Source organism: Hippocampus comes, unplaced genomic scaffold (genome assembly GCF_001891065.2).
Source record: "Hippocampus comes isolate QL1 unplaced genomic scaffold, H_comes_QL1_v1.1 scaffold174, whole genome shotgun sequence".
Lineage (NCBI taxonomy): Eukaryota > Metazoa > Chordata > Actinopteri > Syngnathiformes > Syngnathidae > Hippocampus > Hippocampus comes.
This window is the reverse complement of record NW_017805983.1, coordinates 5,144,168-5,162,886: the sequence shown is the minus strand read 5'-3', so window position 1 is coordinate 5,162,886 and position 18,719 is coordinate 5,144,168. Positions and strand designations below refer to the sequence as shown.

General features: G+C 42.3%; 2 protein-coding genes across 8 annotated transcripts in view; one reads left to right on the top strand and one right to left on the bottom strand.

The window, feature by feature from the left end:
* Positions 1–13,975, top strand: part of LOC109528443 (cyclin-dependent kinase 17-like) — a 46,372-nt gene extending 32,397 nt beyond the window's left edge. For 4 of the 7 annotated variants that reach the window (XM_019891028.1, XM_019891032.1, XM_019891031.1 and 1 more), the window contains 12 exons: positions 3,250–3,306; positions 3,394–3,508; positions 3,596–3,690; positions 3,798–3,860; positions 3,938–4,061; positions 4,856–4,976; positions 7,034–7,131; positions 7,309–7,414; positions 8,999–9,041; positions 9,140–9,230; positions 9,309–9,386; positions 10,127–11,012. In XM_019891028.1, coding sequence (XP_019746587.1) covers positions 3,250–3,306; positions 3,394–3,508; positions 3,596–3,690; positions 3,798–3,860; positions 3,938–4,061; positions 4,856–4,976; positions 7,034–7,131; positions 7,309–7,414; positions 8,999–9,041; positions 9,140–9,230; positions 9,309–9,386; positions 10,127–10,230 — 1,095 coding nt within the window. In that variant the 3' untranslated portion in view covers positions 10,231–11,012. Of the gene's footprint in view, positions 1–3,249; positions 3,307–3,393; positions 3,509–3,595; positions 3,691–3,797; positions 3,861–3,937; positions 4,062–4,855; positions 4,977–7,033; positions 7,132–7,308; positions 7,415–8,998; positions 9,042–9,139; positions 9,231–9,308; positions 9,387–10,126; positions 11,013–11,319 lie in introns of those variants that run through there. The other 3 variants (XM_019891030.1, XM_019891033.1, XM_019891029.1) reach the window with 2 other exon arrangements.
* A 1,410-nt stretch (positions 13,976–15,385) lies between these two features.
* Positions 15,386–17,103, bottom strand: LOC109528285 (parapinopsin-like). Its single transcript, XM_019890667.1, has 5 exons — positions 16,818–17,103; positions 16,337–16,427; positions 16,027–16,264; positions 15,718–15,960; positions 15,386–15,639 (listed from the first exon to the last, which is right to left on the bottom strand). Exons 1-5 carry the CDS (start codon positions 17,101–17,103, stop codon positions 15,520–15,522), a joined length of 978 nt encoding a protein of 325 aa, XP_019746226.1. The 3' UTR covers positions 15,386–15,519.
* Between the last annotated feature and the right edge of the window lie 1,616 nt (positions 17,104–18,719).

Below are 18,719 nucleotides of genomic sequence, written 5' to 3'. Positions count from 1 at the left end.
GCCAAGAGCATTATGGGTAAGAATGGGGAGGAAGTGGGTTGGGGAGGAGGTGTTTGCTTTGCAGAGACAGAGAGGTGGAGGATGGGGAAAGATTGGAAAATATTCATGAATATGCAGAACTGTCTCTTTATGCCTCATTGTGCAGCTACTGAATTAATGCTGCTCTTTCACGCTCTCTTTTTTTTGTCACTGTTGGAGACACAGTCCTTCCTTCCATTCATTCACATTTGAGTGGAATCTTCTCTCCGCTCATCGTCCTGATTTACATTTTACACAACACATTTTATCAACAGCCTTTATATTCTCTGACAAAGTAAAAAGGTTTGGTGCTGCCTCATCCATTCTGCCGTCATTGTCAAGTCCAGCGGCTTGTCGACGGCTCCCTCCTTGAAGCTCTTTACTGACACAGCTATTTTGCTGGAGCCTCACTGAGATGAAAGGAAAGGATCTTTGAAGGGAATTTTGCAAGGAAGCCAAGAGGTTTACCGTGGATAAGAAGAAGGTGGCTCGCTGATGCACCTACGAGACATTTAACAGCGTCAAAGACATGCGTTCTTGAACGACTTTGACTTATTTCAGGCTGCTGTTTATACGCGATGTACTGGAGGATCAATTATTCAGCGCAGGATGAAACACCAGGACGCCTTCAAGGGAGGAAGGACGATAGATGCAAAGATGCAGAGAGGGATGAAAGCAGACTTCATTAAAGGCAGAGTTTGCAGTGTGCTAGCAAGATTCGAATTTAAGCTCACCTCACAAATGCCCCCGACATTGGTAGCATGACTTATTCGTAAGGGAGTGTTATTAAAAACACTGAATGTTTGAAAAATTAATTATTGAAATGTGGACTCAATTAAAAAAAAACACAAAGCGGTGATAAACTTCACTGTCGTCGAAAGCTTGCTAATTCTGTACAATATGAAACGGGGATGAGTCTTACGATAAAACAAAACATAACATGATTAGATTAACATAAGAGCAAAAATGCGCTCACAAAAAACAAAGAAACCAAGGCGCTAAATACAAGCAATCCGACAAGACAACGAGGCACACCTGGACAAGACACGGGTGGGAACTAAGAGGCTGACAAAAACCAGTGGAAATAAAAACCTAATGAGCAGACAAGAAAAATGAAAAAATTAAACCAACCAAATCTTATCAAAACAAAGTCCGCAAAAGCACAAATGATAACACACTGGCATTCCTTTCTTCAGAGGCAGAATTTATTTTATACAGCTCATACGGATCACATTAAAAATGAGTTAGTGTGCTTGCCTAGTCACATTTGTGATCGGTAAATGTAAGCCAAGAAATGGCAAGCACACAAATGGTAATGGCCCATGGACTTTTGAGTGTGCTTGTCCTTTGTGACCAAAACCAGCAGCATGTGTCAGGTGTCACGTAACATGTGTGTCTGTTTTGAAACCGTCATCGGATCTCTCTTCACTGTACCGGTAATTCAAGCAAAGGTGGTTGCTATCAGATTTCTTGGATGCTTGTTGCCTTTCATAATCAATTATACACAATAGTCTGGTGAAGAATGTGAGCAAGACTGGTCCAGAAAGGACGGTGTCGATTGCTTTTATTTATTTGTTTCTTTATTATCTCAAACCACATCGCTGATAACCTCTCACAGCCCATTTTTTTTTTCAATGTAAGTGCGCCACCCATCTTATAATCACCTCTTTTCTTGGCAAGTACTGTTCATCTAAAACTCTCATTCCCCATTGCACTTCATCAGCTGCACATAGAAAAGGGCTATTTACTGCATAAATGAAGGCAGAGTGTGGGAATGGGCTTTCTTCCCGGCACACGCTACATTTCATTGTTTCGCTTGGTTTTATGTTGCTTCTGTTTTGCTAAAATGTGCTGAGCCCCCACCAGAGCATTGGAGGTGAAATGAACTTGTCAGACGCACACGCATACCCGCACAAATAGATGTGCACTGAAATACAATAAATGGTAATGAATGTACTTGAGATTGGAGAACAGCCCGCATCGGCTCGGGTTGGATGAGCCGCAGCAGACAGAAATGGACAAGCAGCAGGATGTTGCTTCCTACTGTGTGCCGCAGCTGGAGTAGGCCTGCGTTGGCAGTAATGTACGGTATACATACACATGTGAAGTTGTCTTACAGACCCACCTTTGATGAGGTCATATTCCTATATTTTTATTGAGAGTTGTGTCAGTTTTGGAGGATCCAAGTGATAAAAACTTGCCTGAAATATCCTTGACAGAGACTGACAGATGAGGGGACGTGACAGTGAGTGGGATAAACACTGGCAGGCCCGTGGGTATCACAGCATGACATAGCTGCAGCCGTCTATTATTCATGACCTCCAAACCAGAGGACATGCATTATACTGTCATGTCTCTATTATCTTCATTTGGACGTAATGAATTCATCCATTTCCTTATACTGATAAATGCTATGTACTGTATTACTGTTGCATTTGGATGCTCTACTCTTTGACCAGTTTTTCAAGGCCTATGTTTACAATTAGAAAATTGCGTTTTAGCAGAACACACTTAACAAATGCACTTAATCATTCATCCTTTTAATGCAATCAAATATCCCTTGCTTGAAAGGTTATTACACCGGGACTATCAACGCTATGGTTTTGGCACGGTTCCGCATTTCCAAACAGAAGCTTGATGTCAGGCGCCCCAAAAGCTTAAACGTGTACGAGTAGATGAGACGCATGCTCTAGGTCAGCTGCTTATGGGGCAAGAATATTTGAGTTGCCTCAGGCGCTGCCAACCAACAGTGCAGCATTGGCTGTTTGTATTTGTGTCTTGAAATGTGTCAGTTTACGTTCAGGTTGAAGAGGCCATTAACACACTGAGAGTGTTGGAGAAATCGAGATGATGCTGCAGCACAGACACACAACACAAGCAGCATAGCTGTTGGAGCAATGCTAGTCTGCTTCCTTGCTACTGTCAGGGAGGTCTTGAGCAAGGCATCAAATGAGTTCCAAATTGTATCATAAATTTAAAAAAAAAATTTCCACCACACTAACAATGTCGAAGACAACGTTTGTGTTTTTTGGCCGTCTGGGTCCATGACTGCAGGATTTACAGGAAATACACCTGCCTCAACTTAAACACTGAAATGTATCTCATAGAAATGACAGAATTTGCTAAGGGCAATTTAATCTTCCACAATTTTCAGGCGTTCCAAAACAGACAGTCTGTAGTGATCACGGTAAGATTACATGTATTCATTTTCCTAAATGTCTTCTCTTTTAGTCTGAAATCGGCTTTGGGAAACTTGAGACCTACATCAAACTGGACAAATTAGGGGAGGTGAGATGAGCCAGTTGCCCAAAATTGAGCCGTGTGAATATCAATATTCCTTCTTGATATTGAGCGTACTTTTGACTATTTTGCCAGGGAACATATGCTACAGTTTTTAAGGGGCGAAGCAAACTAACAGACAACTTAGTGGCTCTGAAAGAGATCCGACTGGAGCATGAAGAGGGTGCACCTTGCACAGCCATCAGAGAAGGTTTGACACCGCCGCCAGCCGCTTTGCTTTTTCAGCTGAGTTTGTTATCTGGGTTTGACTGACGCTCTCTTTGTCTCCTCCGTACAGTGTCTCTTCTGAAAGACTTGAAGCACGCCAATATTGTCACTCTCCATGACATTATCCACACTGACAAGTGCCTGACACTCGTGTTTGAGTATCTGGTGAGAGTGTGTGCATGTGTGTATGCACTGCACTTGTAGCGTCCTATTACTGTTATGTGTTTTAAAAATCCAAATGTCAACACTGCATTCTCTCATTCTCTCATCAGGAAAAAGATCTGAAGCAGTACATGGACGACTGTGGGAGCATAATGAGTGTACACAATGTCAAGGTATATTATTTGGTTGGTCAGCACTAAGAATTCTGCTGCTACTGAATAGGATTATATTGCTACTGTCTCCTCTCCAGATTTTCTTATTCCAACTGTTGAGAGGCCTGGCGTACTGTCATCGAAGGAAGGTTCTACACCGGGACCTTAAACCCCAAAACCTCCTCATCAATGAGAAAGGAGAGCTGAAACTTGCAGACTTTGGTACAGTCCTGCTTTACTAGCATATCAGTGTTAGAAAATCCTCTAATAAGACTTGAATATACTCTGTACGGTAAACCCTTGCTATATGCTGGGGAGAAAGAGCCCGAGTAATTGACGCCTCCTAGAAATGCTTATAATTGCCTCATATTAATAGTTGTGGAAATATACCACAAACCTTCATCAGAGAACATACTCTAGTATCGTTCAAGTATCAACTAGCATCGTTGCAAACTGTAAATAGGCTACCGTAGTCCAATATATGCAGCAAAGAGCAAGTTTTCCTTGGGTAACAACTATCATTTTTAATGCAAACAGTCATACTCCCACAATTTTTTCCTTTTTTTTTTTTTTATAAATAGTGCATTGTTGTACAGCCGGAATATACTGTACTGAAACCCACACTAATGCTCCTAAAAGCCATTGACCCAATATGGCAATCTTGTTGAGAAACAGTTTACTCAGTTCTGCCTTCTGGTGGCAAAAATCCATTATGACATATTCTCCAACACTTGAGTAAAATTCTCCCTTTTCCATACCATTTAACCTGTTCAGAATCCTAAGGGACTCTAGCCCAACTGACTGATGGAGGCAGGAAACACCATGGAATTATTACATCAATCACAAAACATTTACTACGACACCAGCAGCCTAGAGTGTTTAAGTCACCTAACATACACAATTGCACAATCTATTTAGAGTATGTCAAAATATGAATGAAATGAAAATTGTCTTGTTCAGAGTCAACTAAGTCAAATTGCCATTATTTTGTGCTCCTCTCCCCCTCTTTAATTAAGGTTTGGCCCGTGCCAAGTCTGTCCCCACAAAGACCTACTCAAACGAAGTAGTGACATTATGGTACCGACCTCCAGATGTGCTTCTAGGCTCCACTGAATACTCTACGCCCATAGACATGTGGTGAGCACGCACGCGCACACACACACACACACACACACACACACACACACACACACACACACACACACACACACACACACACAGACTGTAATTCATATTTATGTAAATCTAACGTTTATGGCATCCACATCCCCAATGGAAAAGATGAGAGCAGACTTTTTCAAGAGGTTGTCTCATTCTGTTTGCTACTTTCTTATTTTGCAACTGAAAGAAGGGGGGGGGCCGAGATCACACTGGACATCATTTTGGCACCCAAGGGGGACCGGGATAAATTGACGCCATCAATCAAGTGTGTTATACTCAATGTGACCTACTCAAAAGTCAAATGCACAATGATATGATTTGAAAACAATGGGCACTATGTAGGACAAAAGCAAAACTGAAAAGCGGTAATAAGCAGGTCCAAAAGTCATGAGTGGAGGAAGTTGTGTTATGCGATAGAAGATTCTCTACTAGAGACACAGGAGCTGGAGGTGGCGGTGTTGTATATGTTGAGGTTAGCTTTCTGAATGACCTGACTGTTTAGAAATGAGCTCATCGGAGGGAAAGCCGGGATGGTTAGGAGACAAAGTTAGAGAGTGCATGGACACACTCAGAGGAGAGACAGCAAGTATATTGGCAGATATGATGAGGATGGAGGTGACAGGCAAGAGAGCTCAAGAAGCTTGATAGATGTAGTGAGGGAAGGCATGAGGGCAGTTGGTGTTAGAGCAGACAATGCAGAAGATGCACTATGGTGGGAAGCCAGTGTGAATTAAATGTATTCAAATTAGAGCTCGGACACCCAATTCGCTAATCGCGTTGATGACAAGCAAAAGACTTTGCCCTTCAATTTGAAACTTCTGCTTATAACTACAGATGGTTTTTTTTTCTTTTTAGTTTAAAATGACTTACCTTAACTAGAATCCCGAGTCACATCGTGGCCAAAGGTGGCACCCTGGTTGGTTAATGTGCCTTTGGTGGTGTAAATAGTAAATCCTTGTTGTGGCTGAAGCCGCATGCTCAGCTAGCAAGACGTGACCCAAGTATGACGACTTCTTCCACTTTTTTTTGGTGGTTGGCAAATAGTTTTGGTACATTACCGCCACCTTTGTTTAGCATGTAACAGTCACATGCTCCTTTAGCATGTGACTTATACTCCAGAGTGACTTATGTTTTTTTCTTTTTCACGATGTATTTTTCGACTGGTACGACAATGTCAGAGATTTTCTCAGATAAAGTTAAAGAAATGACTCGGCACACAGGAAAATTGTCTTCAATATCGGCGGGAGGGGATCTCTGAGAGCGAACGACGGTAGTTGCTTCGATGATCACACTCTCCAGCTCCCTTCCCGCCAATTCCGACTTTTATTGTAACATACAAGGAAAACACTGCCCCCGACATTTGCATACCGCACCCCCGGTCCGGCCCCTCGGTGGTGATTGGTTACCTGTTTTTTAAACTTGAACCACCAGTACGTTGGCGCCTTTTCTGTCTGGTCTACATCGAATTAACATGTTGCAGACTTTGCGGACGACAAATGTTGCCTGGGCGCGACGGGTGTTCTCAACTCGTCTTTTGTTGTTCAACCGCTGTTCCCAAATTATTCATTCCCCTTTTGTGACCGAGTTTCGCCCCCTCCCCTGTGATTGCCCACCTGCATTGACGTGCTAATTGTGGACTTCAACAGCCCTCCGGCCAGGTGGCCAGCGCCTTTGTGCACAGGCATTTGGAGGTGCTGGATACGCACCCAAACGTTTAGATGTGTCCAAATTAAATGAAACTTTAAACATGATACAATTTTGCTCATAAATTCCTCTAACAGACTAACACTCCAAAGTGTCTGAAAAATACAGTATATTTATGTGAAAGTGTTGCCTGGTAGTAGTCTAACCTTGTGAGCTCAGGGACACAGGCGTGGCTTTTTCCCAGATTATGTAACGATGCAAGGTTGCATTATAAGTGGCAATCAATAGATGCACACTGTGCACTAAAACCTTTTTGTGATGAACTTATATGTGTGTGGATTATGAAACATTCCATCACTCACCCTACTTTTGTATGTGTCACTGTGCAGGGGTGTGGGCTGCATCTTTTATGAAATGATAACAGGCAGGCCACTGTTCCCCGGATCCACTGTGGAGGACGAACTTCACCTCATATTCCGCATCCTCGGTGAGACTTTAGAAGGGGATTCCAGTGCAGGGAAATGTTCATTTTGTTTTCCTCATACCTCCATGCTTGATAAGTGTATGGCTTATCTTTCTGTTCCTAACTAAATGCATTTTATGCTCCTGTTGACTTTGTGTTGACTTGTAGCCGATTAATAAACGAAGGTCTCAATTTGCCCAGGCACCCCGACAGAGGAGACCTGGCCTGGTATCAGCACCAGTGAAGAGTTTAAGACGCATAATTTCCCCAAATACAACGCAGAGCCGCTTGTGAACCATGCTCCCAGGTATGTGTGCCTTCTCACAAGCAGAGGAATCCCAAAACGAATGTACAGTATAATACCACCAACAACATGCAATTAAGTAGTATCACTACCAAATAAAATCCACACTCCACAGTCCTCAGCCCAGTGATGCATTTGGCCCGGTACACACGTAGGGATTTTTTTTATATCTTAACAGACTGTTTATCTGTTTCAGACCCCACACATTCCGACACACAAATCGTTTTGGTCGTAAATATTGAACATGTTTGGTATTTAAGATTGTCGGCATGGCCCATTTTATCAGGACAAATGGACACTTATCAGGGGTGCCCAACCTTTTTTGACCGGAGATCTACTTTTGAAGCAACCAAGTTCCCATGATCGATCCGTTAACGCACATCCACGCATATGTACACGCTCGCAACCATGCACGTGCGCATACACACTCACGCACGCCATGATAGGCAACAGATATAATGGCCCCGAATATGAACGAAACAGAAAAATAAAGTAGATACAATAGTTTGTTAATTTGTGAAAAGGAAATCACTGTCTACCTTAGTCGAGACCTGACGCGGAGGCATGGGACGCACTTTTGCAGCGTGTTAAGTGCAGAAACTATTGTACGTACATGTACTGTTTCAAAATGCTTCTCCTGGCACTCCGGATTCCCATTCCCTGCCAGCCCTATCAGTGACTGGTACATGAAACAAACTTTGAATTAGAATAATAATACTAAAAAGGTGACACTTTCAAGGTGCTCTGCTATTTTAATTTAATTTTTTAAATACTTCTTTGTGAAAGTGAAACTGATAGGATGCTTAGTGTGCAGTGTGCGCTAACACACATGTCATATTAATAACAAGCACACAAACACACAAATCTTATTATTATTATTATTTTTTCCCATGTCCCCATACACACCTCGCCATCGACTTGGGACTAGTCCGCGGGCTGCCGGTCAATTGCGATCGACGTGTTGGGCACCCCTGCTTAACATACTCAAACCACAAGATAAGCGTATGGGATAATCTGATAAAATAGTCTGCCCTTTGATATCTTTGGTGGGGAAGGGGCAAATTGAAGACAAAAGCTGACCAGGCACGAGTCGACAGAGTAATAACGTGCGTGCGGGAATGAGCATAGGCCGAAGCGTGTTTCAGTACCCGTTTTAGCTTCACCAGCTGACCGCTGCGTTTGTCGCCACGGCCTTTCCATGAAGGGTGCGCGTGAACGCTTAAGAGGTCAACCGGTATGTCTGCCAGAAGAACCTCAAAAATACTGTCCTTTTTAAGATTCAAAGGCTCTTTTTTTATTGAGACTGTCACAGATAGACACCAATTTAACAATATTATCGTGATTGTGCAATGTCATATGTCACAACTGTATTACAGTAAAATGTGAGAAGGCCATAATATTAGAAACTCTCTGTTCCCATCAAAATAATAATAAAGTAATGAGTGATAATAAATAATATAAAGTGAAAGAATTGCTATAGTTCCATGAAGTGTCCAGTGAGTCAAGTTCATCCACAGCATTAATGCGCCACGGAATAAGACTTTGACCTCAGTGACCCCTCCGCTCTGTTCTTTTGCTGGCATGCAGGATAGACAACGATGGTCATGACTTGCTCTCGGTGCTTCTGCAGGTAATCAAAATACTTTCTGTACAAGTGATTACGGTTCAGAAAAATACACCTATAAACTGTGAGCCTTAAACCTCTCATCTGTCTCTGTGTGATTCTAGTTTGAGGCAAAAAAGCGCGTGTCGGCCGAGGATGCCCTCCGACACGCGTATTTCCGAACTCTTGGCGAGCAGGTTCAAACCCTGGCTGACAGTGAGTCAACCCCTGCTACCAAGTCCTGCTTTAACTTGCACAAATGACGCCAGCTCACCTCCTGCCGTTTGTTTTCAGCTGCCTCGATCTTCTCCATAAAAGGCATTCAGCTCCAGAAAGACCCAGGGAAGAGATCTTCAGCCTGCCAGGAGTCAAGTAAGTCTCTTGAGATGGCGAACTAGAAGAGAAAGACAAACAGTGAGGATATCTTAGTGGGAACAGGACAAGAACAGGCCTCCTCTCTCTTTTTCACTCTCTTCCTCTTTGCTTTATGTTGTCTTTCATGCTGCTGTGTGGCCATACTTGCCAAGCACAATGTTCTAGTCTTACATCACGTTCATTTTTCCTAATCTATGCTATAAACAGCAGCTCCTGTAAGACATGCCTGAGATGTTGCGCTTTAGTTTGAAGTTACTACCCATTGGCTGAGAAACGGGCAAATAATCAGAAAAGAAGCTGACCGTTTCTTCTAGTTGGCCTTTTCAACCTCGATTGTATTCCCAAATGGCCGCTCTCCAAGAATAATGGTGCCTTCTGATACTACTTGTGTTGGGCTATTACATTTGTAGATTGACTATAAATGACTATAAGTTTGTAAATAAATCTAATTTGTGGCTGAGGTTGAATCGGATTGACCGCAGCGCTACATCAAGAACTGTAACCCAGAAAACGCACACAAGCAAAGCAACGAATTCACACTGCGTGTATACGTGTGTGTGTGTTTGTTTATCTCTTTCTGTCTCTGCCGTCTTGTCCTTAAAAACTGCCCCCTTGCTTTGTCTCTGCACCCATTCCCTTCTCTATCGCAATGTTCATCTTTTTCCTGAATATTTTCTGTCTCCCTTGTGCTCCCCACTCCACATACTTCTTTATGCCCGACTCGTCACCCTAAAAAGCCATGGCCCATAAGCTAGGCTCCGCACCCTCGCAGTACTTCCAGAGAGAAGCAGCCAATCCCAGGCCTCAGAGTCACAATCTCTCCTCCACTTCCACTGGCTGAGTGGCCGCTACCATTCTGGTAAATACGGTCTCTTTCACACTGTCTCTATCATGTTTCCTTTTCTTTCCATTTGACGTGTCACTTTGCCGCTTTTCCCCTCCCCATGCTCTTTGTTTGCCACATTTTGTCTGTATGTGTGTCCTAGTTAATGAGCCAAATAACCTCTCATCCCTCCTCGGAGGAGGCGCTCATGTACTGCTCATGCTTGTCTTTTCTTTCCCCTTTCTGGCTCCTCACATTGCACGTCCTGCTCCCGCATCTCAACTTTCACTTTGACCGTTATCTTCTTGTTCGAAGAGAAAACCTGCTCCCAGCCTTTCTGTCAGGACTGAAAGACACAGCAGTGTATGGGTAAAAGGAAGGAATCTGATGGGGAGTCATTTGATTCTTTTTATGTGTAGTCCTCTTTAGGTTTCTCCAGTGAGAGAGGTAGTCTTTTTGTTGAGCCTGTAGGTAAGGGCCTGAAGTGGTGTGTCTTCTTAATTCGAAGCATGGTTATAGTGTGGCTTTTGTTGCGGTGTTTGACATGATGCCGGTAAGTATATTTACATGGAGTTTTCTGTATTGGGACAATATAGACAGTACAACTACTACTATTCATATGTATTTTTTAGATAATTATTACAGTTTTGTAATACAAGACATTGTTCGCCATTGGTTTGCTCCGATATTTGCTTTTATGTGAATTCTTACATGTTTTCATCTTTTTTTTTAAATTCCCCAACATGAAAATCGATGTATTTTCCAAAGCTTATCAGCACTTAACATTTCGCACCATTGAAGATGACGAAATAAGTGTGAAAGAAAACCCAGGATGAAGCTGTCTCTCAAACTGACAAATTTGCCTGTGGGTCTCATATCCCAAAATGGTAGCTAATCCCCCACATTAATCCCTGCAGCCAAAATTTTACTGAGAACTTTCAAATGTAGTCGAGGCAGTTCTGGTAACCGAGAAATGATGTGGGAATAAAATGTGCTTGATCACATACTGGTCTAATCTTTCCATGTCTGGTACTTGTATTTCCCGTGATGGTCTTGGTGTGACAGCTGCTTGTTTGCCCAACATGTTTGTCTGTGTCTGTCTCTCAGCTCAGGGGAAGGGCAGACGGCAGAGTGTGTTGTTCTAGTGTGTCGGATGGCCCCAGAAGTGAGGAGATCTACGACCGGAGGAGCAGTGCTATCAGACACAAACATTCTGTGACCACACCACGCGCATTGAAGGAGCGACACACTCTCACTCAAAGACGAAAAATGATTCCCATGTCCACATAGAAACATGAACAGATCTGGGACTAAAGAATCCATACGCGACAGACATTCAGATTCACGTTAACCCCCGAAGACAGAAAAAGGACTCTTCAAAATGCGTGTGATCACAAAAGTGGAAAGTGGGAGAGTTGGTGATTCTCCCTGCTGCTATTACCGCTGCTCTCCAGTTGAGGGCAGTGTTGAGGTGGGCCAGAACAGAACTTGAACTGTGAAGAAGGCGCAGGTGTGACAGTGGGCCTGTTTCAAAAATGAACTTTCTTACTACACTAAAGTCTCATCCCACTCTTCTGGACTGTTGCTGTACATAAACAGACTGCGCTGTTCTCTATTGTCATGAAATGCCTCAGCCTCAATCCAAACTCAAAATATTGCACCTCCCCTTGGCCCTTAATTATATGATCACACACACACACACACACACACACATACAAACTAGCTTGAACTCGCTAGCTCCATGCTTCTTACTTTTCTGCACACACGCTTTTGTTTCACTTGAAAGTCCGAAGTGTATATCAGCGTGGGTTGACACAGATTACATTTTTAGCACCTTACTGTCCACTATAGGTCAGGGACACTGTCAAATACTGTACCTCATCTCTCAGAGTTGGGTTATAAGTATGCATCAGAAAGTAGAGTGATGATAACTCTAAATGATGAACCAAAAAAAAAAAAAATCTGATCATTGAAAATATTAGGTCACTATAATCTTGGACACCGTAAAGCTCCAGTCAATACCTTGTAAGGACAATGAGTAAAAGAAAGTGTACAAGTCCTCACCTGCTTATCCTTAGATGCCCCCTTTGCCTTGACTCACAATTTATTGTGTGTGATTTTACCGGCGTTGTTGTGGAACTGTTCTTTGCACCTAATTTTACCTCTGGATCACCAGTTGATGATTCAACAGCCCCATTCCTCTCCAAGACCAGCTCCAAGTGCAGTGTCTATTTTTACACTTGATTTTATTCCTATTTGTATATAAGATCTTAGTTTGTACTTCTCAGAAGCAATGGTATTTCCAACAAATGGTATTTCTCAGTCTTTGCTGTGCTCCCGCTGTAATAGTTGGCGACTGGCTGGGAACGTGTTGCACATTCCTTGAGCTCAGGACTTAATTGCTTCTGTCATTCTGTGGGTGCTGCAAGGTGGAGGCTGAAGCTCCATGAATCCCCTTTAGAGCAGAATATGTTGCCCTGAAATCCCCTTGTAAGGCTTAAGAAGTATCTTTCCACATTGATGTGCCAGTTCTTTGTGTTCCTCGTTTTGTTTTTTAGACTCCGATGAGACTATCAAGTGTACGTATAGTCAAAACCATCTTAAAGCATGCTTGTGTATTGCGCACGCTCATGTTTCCAGGTGGTATGTGAAATTGCTGGAGAAGATATGTCACCAGATGAGTCCAATGTTTGCATGGCACGTGAGCTAATAATCATCACATGAGCATTGACCCCAACGATATCAATGAAAATAGGATTCAATAACAATGTGATGCCGTGCTTCAGCACCAAATGATAACTTGAGAGCATCAAGTGCAGTAATAGTCTGTTGAAGCAGATCATTTGGTAGTTAGCGGTAGTGATGGGAAAATGAAGCTTCATGAAGCACAGACATTTTTTGACTCCTTTAAAATGTGCTCTTGATTTAAAGACAAAAGGCTCGTGCAATGGAAATTTATTAAACTTCCACTGCATCTTCAAACCAAGAGTGCTAAAATGATCACAAGTGTTTCATGAAGCTTCATTTGTCCATCACGAGTTAGTGGGACTTGAAGCACTCCGACACAATGTTGTTTTGAATTTCTAGCTGCCACAAACCTCCAAGCGCACAACCGTTTCACACACCAGTAAACTTGTGTGTCAACATGTACTGTATCGCTGAGATGGATTATGGCTATTGATTGGAGTGTCGCGGCGTTCTGGCGCTGACCTCGGACCAGAGACTGGCGTGTCGCGGTCTTCTGGCATTGACCTTGGATCAATTCGGAGTGAGAGGCGATCCCAGGTCTGTGCCTAGTCAGGACTACTCCACCTAGTGCGTGGCAGTATGTAGCATGTACATAGATGATCGCTCACTTTGTATATATAGGGAAGTGTTTAGGTTTGATACAGCTATTCACATTCTGCCCTTTTTGTGTTTCTTTAATGAAAGTCATAGCAATATTTCTGTAATCAATAAAAAGCCAAGGTAGGGTGTAATGGGGTGATTGATTATTTAGAGTGGTGACTGAATGATTAAACTGTGAGACTTGACAAAGAAAGCGACAAGGAGGTTCGTTTTTGCTGTGTAACATGCAAACGGGTTTAAAAAAGGTTGGCACTTCTACAGGGTCGCTAAATACACCCAGATTATTTGGGGGTGTTTTTGCAGTGAAAGCCATACTAGTGGTCATAAAGTGATGAAAATCTGGTTGTGCAGAGTGGTTTCCTTGAAGAGAAAAAGAGATGTGTACATCAAGTTCAAAATAAAACTTCTGTTATTACTTTGTGTTCTTGGATATCTTTTGACACCCAAAAATATTTGGCACTCTAATATTGCAAATTATACCTGTGGTCCAAGTTAATAGCACCGTACACAGAGTACACATGATTTCTTTTCGGGAAACATTTTCTCAGGTGAGAAAATGTCTTTTATTATCACAGTAAATTAAAACAATATACAGCTACACTATCCAGGAAAGAGAACATGTACATTCCAGAAAATGCAAGTGACATTGTAGGTAGCCCTGTCACAAAATAAATGACATGAGTGGTGCATCAATGTGAACAACATACAGAATTCACACAGTCTCCATGGTGATTTACAAACGTTTGTTTTTTTGTCGTAAAAGTCTACACACGCCTGTTCAGTTTTCCTGGTATTAAAAAACGACACCCAGGTTAACCATTTTCTAACTTTTTCTACCATGAATGTAACCTAAAATCTGTAGAGTACCTTTGAAGAAAGATGGTAAAAATAAGTCAAATAATACAATACAATACAATACAACAGTACCTCCTGATTTATATCACGCTTTCACAACAGCTGCAGCTGTAACATGTGCACACCTCCTTAAAACTGGGAAGTGGCTGTGTTCAAAGTTAACCACTCACATTTAAATTTATGTTAAATCTGAGTCAGCACACACCCGCCACCATTTAAAGTGCCATTGGTTTACCTCAATTAAATTTCAGCTGTTCTAGTAGGCTTTTTGCTGACTTTTTATTGTTGTGATTGTTGCTGTGATTGTTGCTTGATTCTGCCAGCAACACAACTTCACAATGTGCATGATGTCCTTTTAGTGATGAAGGGCAGTGTTGCATTTGCGTCCTTACCTTTTGGAATTAGGGCCAAAAAGTTTGGGCTTGATTTCATCAGACCATGAGGCACTTTACCACACTTTTGATCGATTTTGTTATCACCTGTTGAAAGGATTTATCATTGTTTCTTTTTCTTTTTTTTTTTTTATGTCTCAAAAACCTGCCATTTGAACAGGGGTATGTAAACTTTTATTTCAGGATTTTTCTCTGCAGCCAATTTTCCTGGCCAGAAAGAAAATAGGTTACCATAATTCAGTGCAGCTGTGCATCACTGCAAATAACAACAATAAACATCCATCCATCCATTTTCTGAACCGCTTTATCCTCACGAGGGTTTGCAGGCGTGCTGGAGCATTTCCCAGCTTTTTTCAGGAAGTAGGCGGGGTACACCCTGAACTGGTTGCCAGCCAATCGCTGGGCACACATAGACGAACAGCCATTCACACTCACAATCACACATGGGGACAATTTAGAGTGTTCCGTTTACCTGCCATGCATGTTTTGGAAATTTGGGAAGACCCGAAGAAGATGCAAGGGAGAACATGCAAACTCGGCGCAGGAAGGCCGGAGCTAGAATCGAACCCTACACCTCTGCACTGTGAGGCCGATGTGCTAAGCAGTTACCCACCGTGCCACCCCAACAATAAACACTTGTAATATTACTCCTCTTTTAGAGTGAAAATTGAACGTATACCAAATGTTACGTCTGGTGAGTGTATAATTAATTTCAGAGATCCATTTGGTTATTGTGAGCACAAGCAACTGTTGTCTCGACCTCAGATGTCTCTGCTTCTGAGGCCCAGGGGTTCCATCCACACAGGATCGTTGGAACAGCATATATTCGGAACTGGAAAAAGACAGTCAATCACACACATTCATATTTAAATTATTTTGTATTGTCGGGAATGTGATGCTGATGCTTTACCTGTCGGTTCATGAAAACGTAAATGATGGGGTTGTAAACAATGCTGCTTTTTGCAAAGTAGACTGGTATAGTTGCAATTAGAGGATCAATTTTTAGCGTGGAATCTATCATGACTGCCAGGGCCATGCTGGCATACGGCAGCCAGGTCACCAGAAAGGCCAGCACCATGATGACAACCATACGGGCCACTTGCACTTCCATACGGTGTGTGCTGCTAGTCTCAGACACCTGCAGCTTGGTCACCTGGGTCATACAGACACGTGATCAGATCAGAACACTTAACAAAAAGCAACATTCTCCATGTCTCACCTGCCGAAGGGTCCAGAGGAGCCGCAGGTATGACACCATAATGATGGAAAAGGGCACAGCAAAGCAGAGTGAAAAGTAAATGATCATATATGACATGTTGCCGGCATCCCGACTGTACCAGTTAGGGGCGCAGGAGGTTTTGATGCCCTCCAGCTCAAAACTCCCCCAACCAAACAAGGGTGGAGTGTTCCATACAAAGGACCATACCCAAGACAGCACCACGCCAGCAATTGCATGCCTAGGAAGAAGCAGTCACGATTGAGCACTCACTGATTCAGCTGCTTTATTTTGAAAGAATAACGATGCTTACCTGGTTTGGAAGAGGGCAGCACCCATAGGATAGCACACCACTATGTAGCGCTCCACAGAAATGACTCCTATCGTACACAGACTTGCTATACCTGTCAGAGGAAGGAGGAATAAAGTACGCCAAATTAGAACACATTCGGTTGATTGTCATCTCATTGTGTCGATAGCCATTAAACATCAAATCCAAAGAAATAAGATAAGCATAACTTTCCTTTTCAATACTCATTAAAGAAAGATGGTTATTATGTATGCGGAGAAGTTTTGAGGGTAAACAAAATAATTCACAAGCCCATCAAGTTAACATGTACTGTATAACTGTCGTGAATCTACGATGACATACTAAATGTGAATATTTATCGGTGTGTCTATGACTGGCATTAAACATGAAAAAGAAATGAGGGAAAAAAAAAGACAAGCTAGCCCAATTTTCTCTTACAGGGACGCCTCTCCCCAGACACAGCACTCCACTTGAAAAGACTCACCAAAAAAGGCCACAGCAAAGCCTTCTAAAATGCATCCCATTCGTCCAAGGCTGAAGTATCCCATGGCGGTGGTCACTGTGGTGGGCAGCCCTCCAAACACAGCACAGCCCAGGTCACATACAGCCAGGCTGACTAGAGCATAGCTGAGTGGCTGCCTCAGCTGTTTGTGTCTCACTGTCACCACAATCACCAGGATGTTGAGAATGATCCCCAAAATCGAAAAGACACCCATGATCACGGCCAATCTGGTGTAGCCAGCCCGAGAGAGGATCTCTGGGTCGGCCATGCTTCAAGAGAAAGACGAGTTTCGCAAGGTGATCTTTTTTTATAATTTAGATGAATCGTGCTCAAGCTGGGAGAGTTATAGTTGCTTTGTTAAAATGCTCGATATTAGCAGCTCTTTGCCGACTGAAAAACTCTCTGACCAAGTTCAAAATGTCCAAAGGTCAAAACAGCAACTTTTCATAAAAATAAGTACGGTGAACATTATTCAAAATTCAGCATCCAACCGTATGACCAAAAAAAAAAAAAAAAGGCATGCTTAAAAATGACAAATTGCTTTTCTACCGCAGTACAAACCGCACAGAAGAAGCGACTCTCGAAATGAGCTTATAGAAAGCAGATCTAGTTCATGATATGTCGTTCCTTCCCACCAAATCCTGAGATCCGGATTGTGAGGACAATAATTCTGCCTAATATCCGCTAAGACTGCACTTTCCATGATTGTGTGTGTGTGTGTGTGTGTGTGTGTGTGTGTGTGTGTGTGTGTGTGTGTGTGTGTGTTAGCAGGGTCACACAGGTGCGGTGGAAACACAAGATTTTAGATCAGTGTTTCCCAACCTTAATTGAGCGAAGGCACCCATTGAAAAAAAAAAAGAAAAAAACTCACGGTCCACCACCAAACAAAAATGGCACAAAAGTTATGAATCCTAAAATAATGATCATCTAGTCTCAATTTACTGATGCATTGAGTTAGTAAGTGTGACATTGAGTGTGATGTGCGATGGATGAATCCCAAAGATTTTAATATGAATTGTCTGACATTGGTGGAAACGAATAGATTTTTTTTTCAATGCTTAGCTGATGACAAAACATTGATCTTTTCCAAATTGACTTGCATCCCAATAGAAATTTGCTTCCACTCTAGGACCCAAGCTTACAAAAATATAAAATGCACTGACAGAACTTTGACATACAGATACACATTAATAAATATACTGTGATGTGTTTAACATTAACATAACTGACTTTTAATTTTTATTATCAAGATGAATCAAATTAAAAGGTACAGACTTTTAACAAAACAACAACTACTTTTGTCATTAATTAGACAATTACAGTGGTAGGAAGTAATACAGTAGATTCTTCCGGGAACTTTGCTTGAGTGTTGATTTTTTTAGACGTTTTACTTTTACTCCCAAGATTTGAGGACAGATGCCAACACGTTCTATTCATTACTTAGCCTTATTAATTTTGGATCACAATTTAAAAAGAAGTAAATAAAGAGAGGTAAAATGAACCGGTTGGGATTTTGGTTGACTGAGGATATTGGGAAATTATATGGCGGCTGTGATTTCCTACATGAGAGAAAAAAAAAGAAGAACGAAATAATTCATGGTGAGTGCGCTGTGCTGTGTCTTGCCCAGACTACAAAACGCCAGCTTCTGCGTTCGAAAATATTCCTCGAATGTGGAAAAAGATATACATGCAGGTAAGGTGTATTTATTTCAGTTGTTATCATGATCTAATTTAGCATTTCTTTTGTTTGTCAGTTCACAACATGAGCAAAGCAATGGGAAAAAATAGTTATGGTAGCATAAAAGCCTGATCAGTGGCGGTTCTGGGGGGGGGCCAACGGGGGCCAGTGCCCCTGTAGCACTGATTCTGGCCCCCCCTGTGGCC

Excerpts from the sequence above, each read along its gene's own strand:
- LOC109528285 (XM_019890667.1), bottom strand. The coding sequence starts at position 17,103 with ATGGCCGACCCAGAGATCCTCTCTCGGGCTGGCTACACCAGATTGGCC. Across the intron at positions 15,961-16,026 it reads TCCTCTGGACCCTTCGGCAG|GTGACCAAGCTGCAGGTGTC; the intron begins GTGAGACATGGA and ends TGTATGACCCAG. Across the intron at positions 15,640-15,717 it reads ACGTTTTCATGAACCGACAG|TTCCGAATATATGCTGTTCC; the intron begins GTAAAGCATCAG and ends GTCTTTTTCCAG.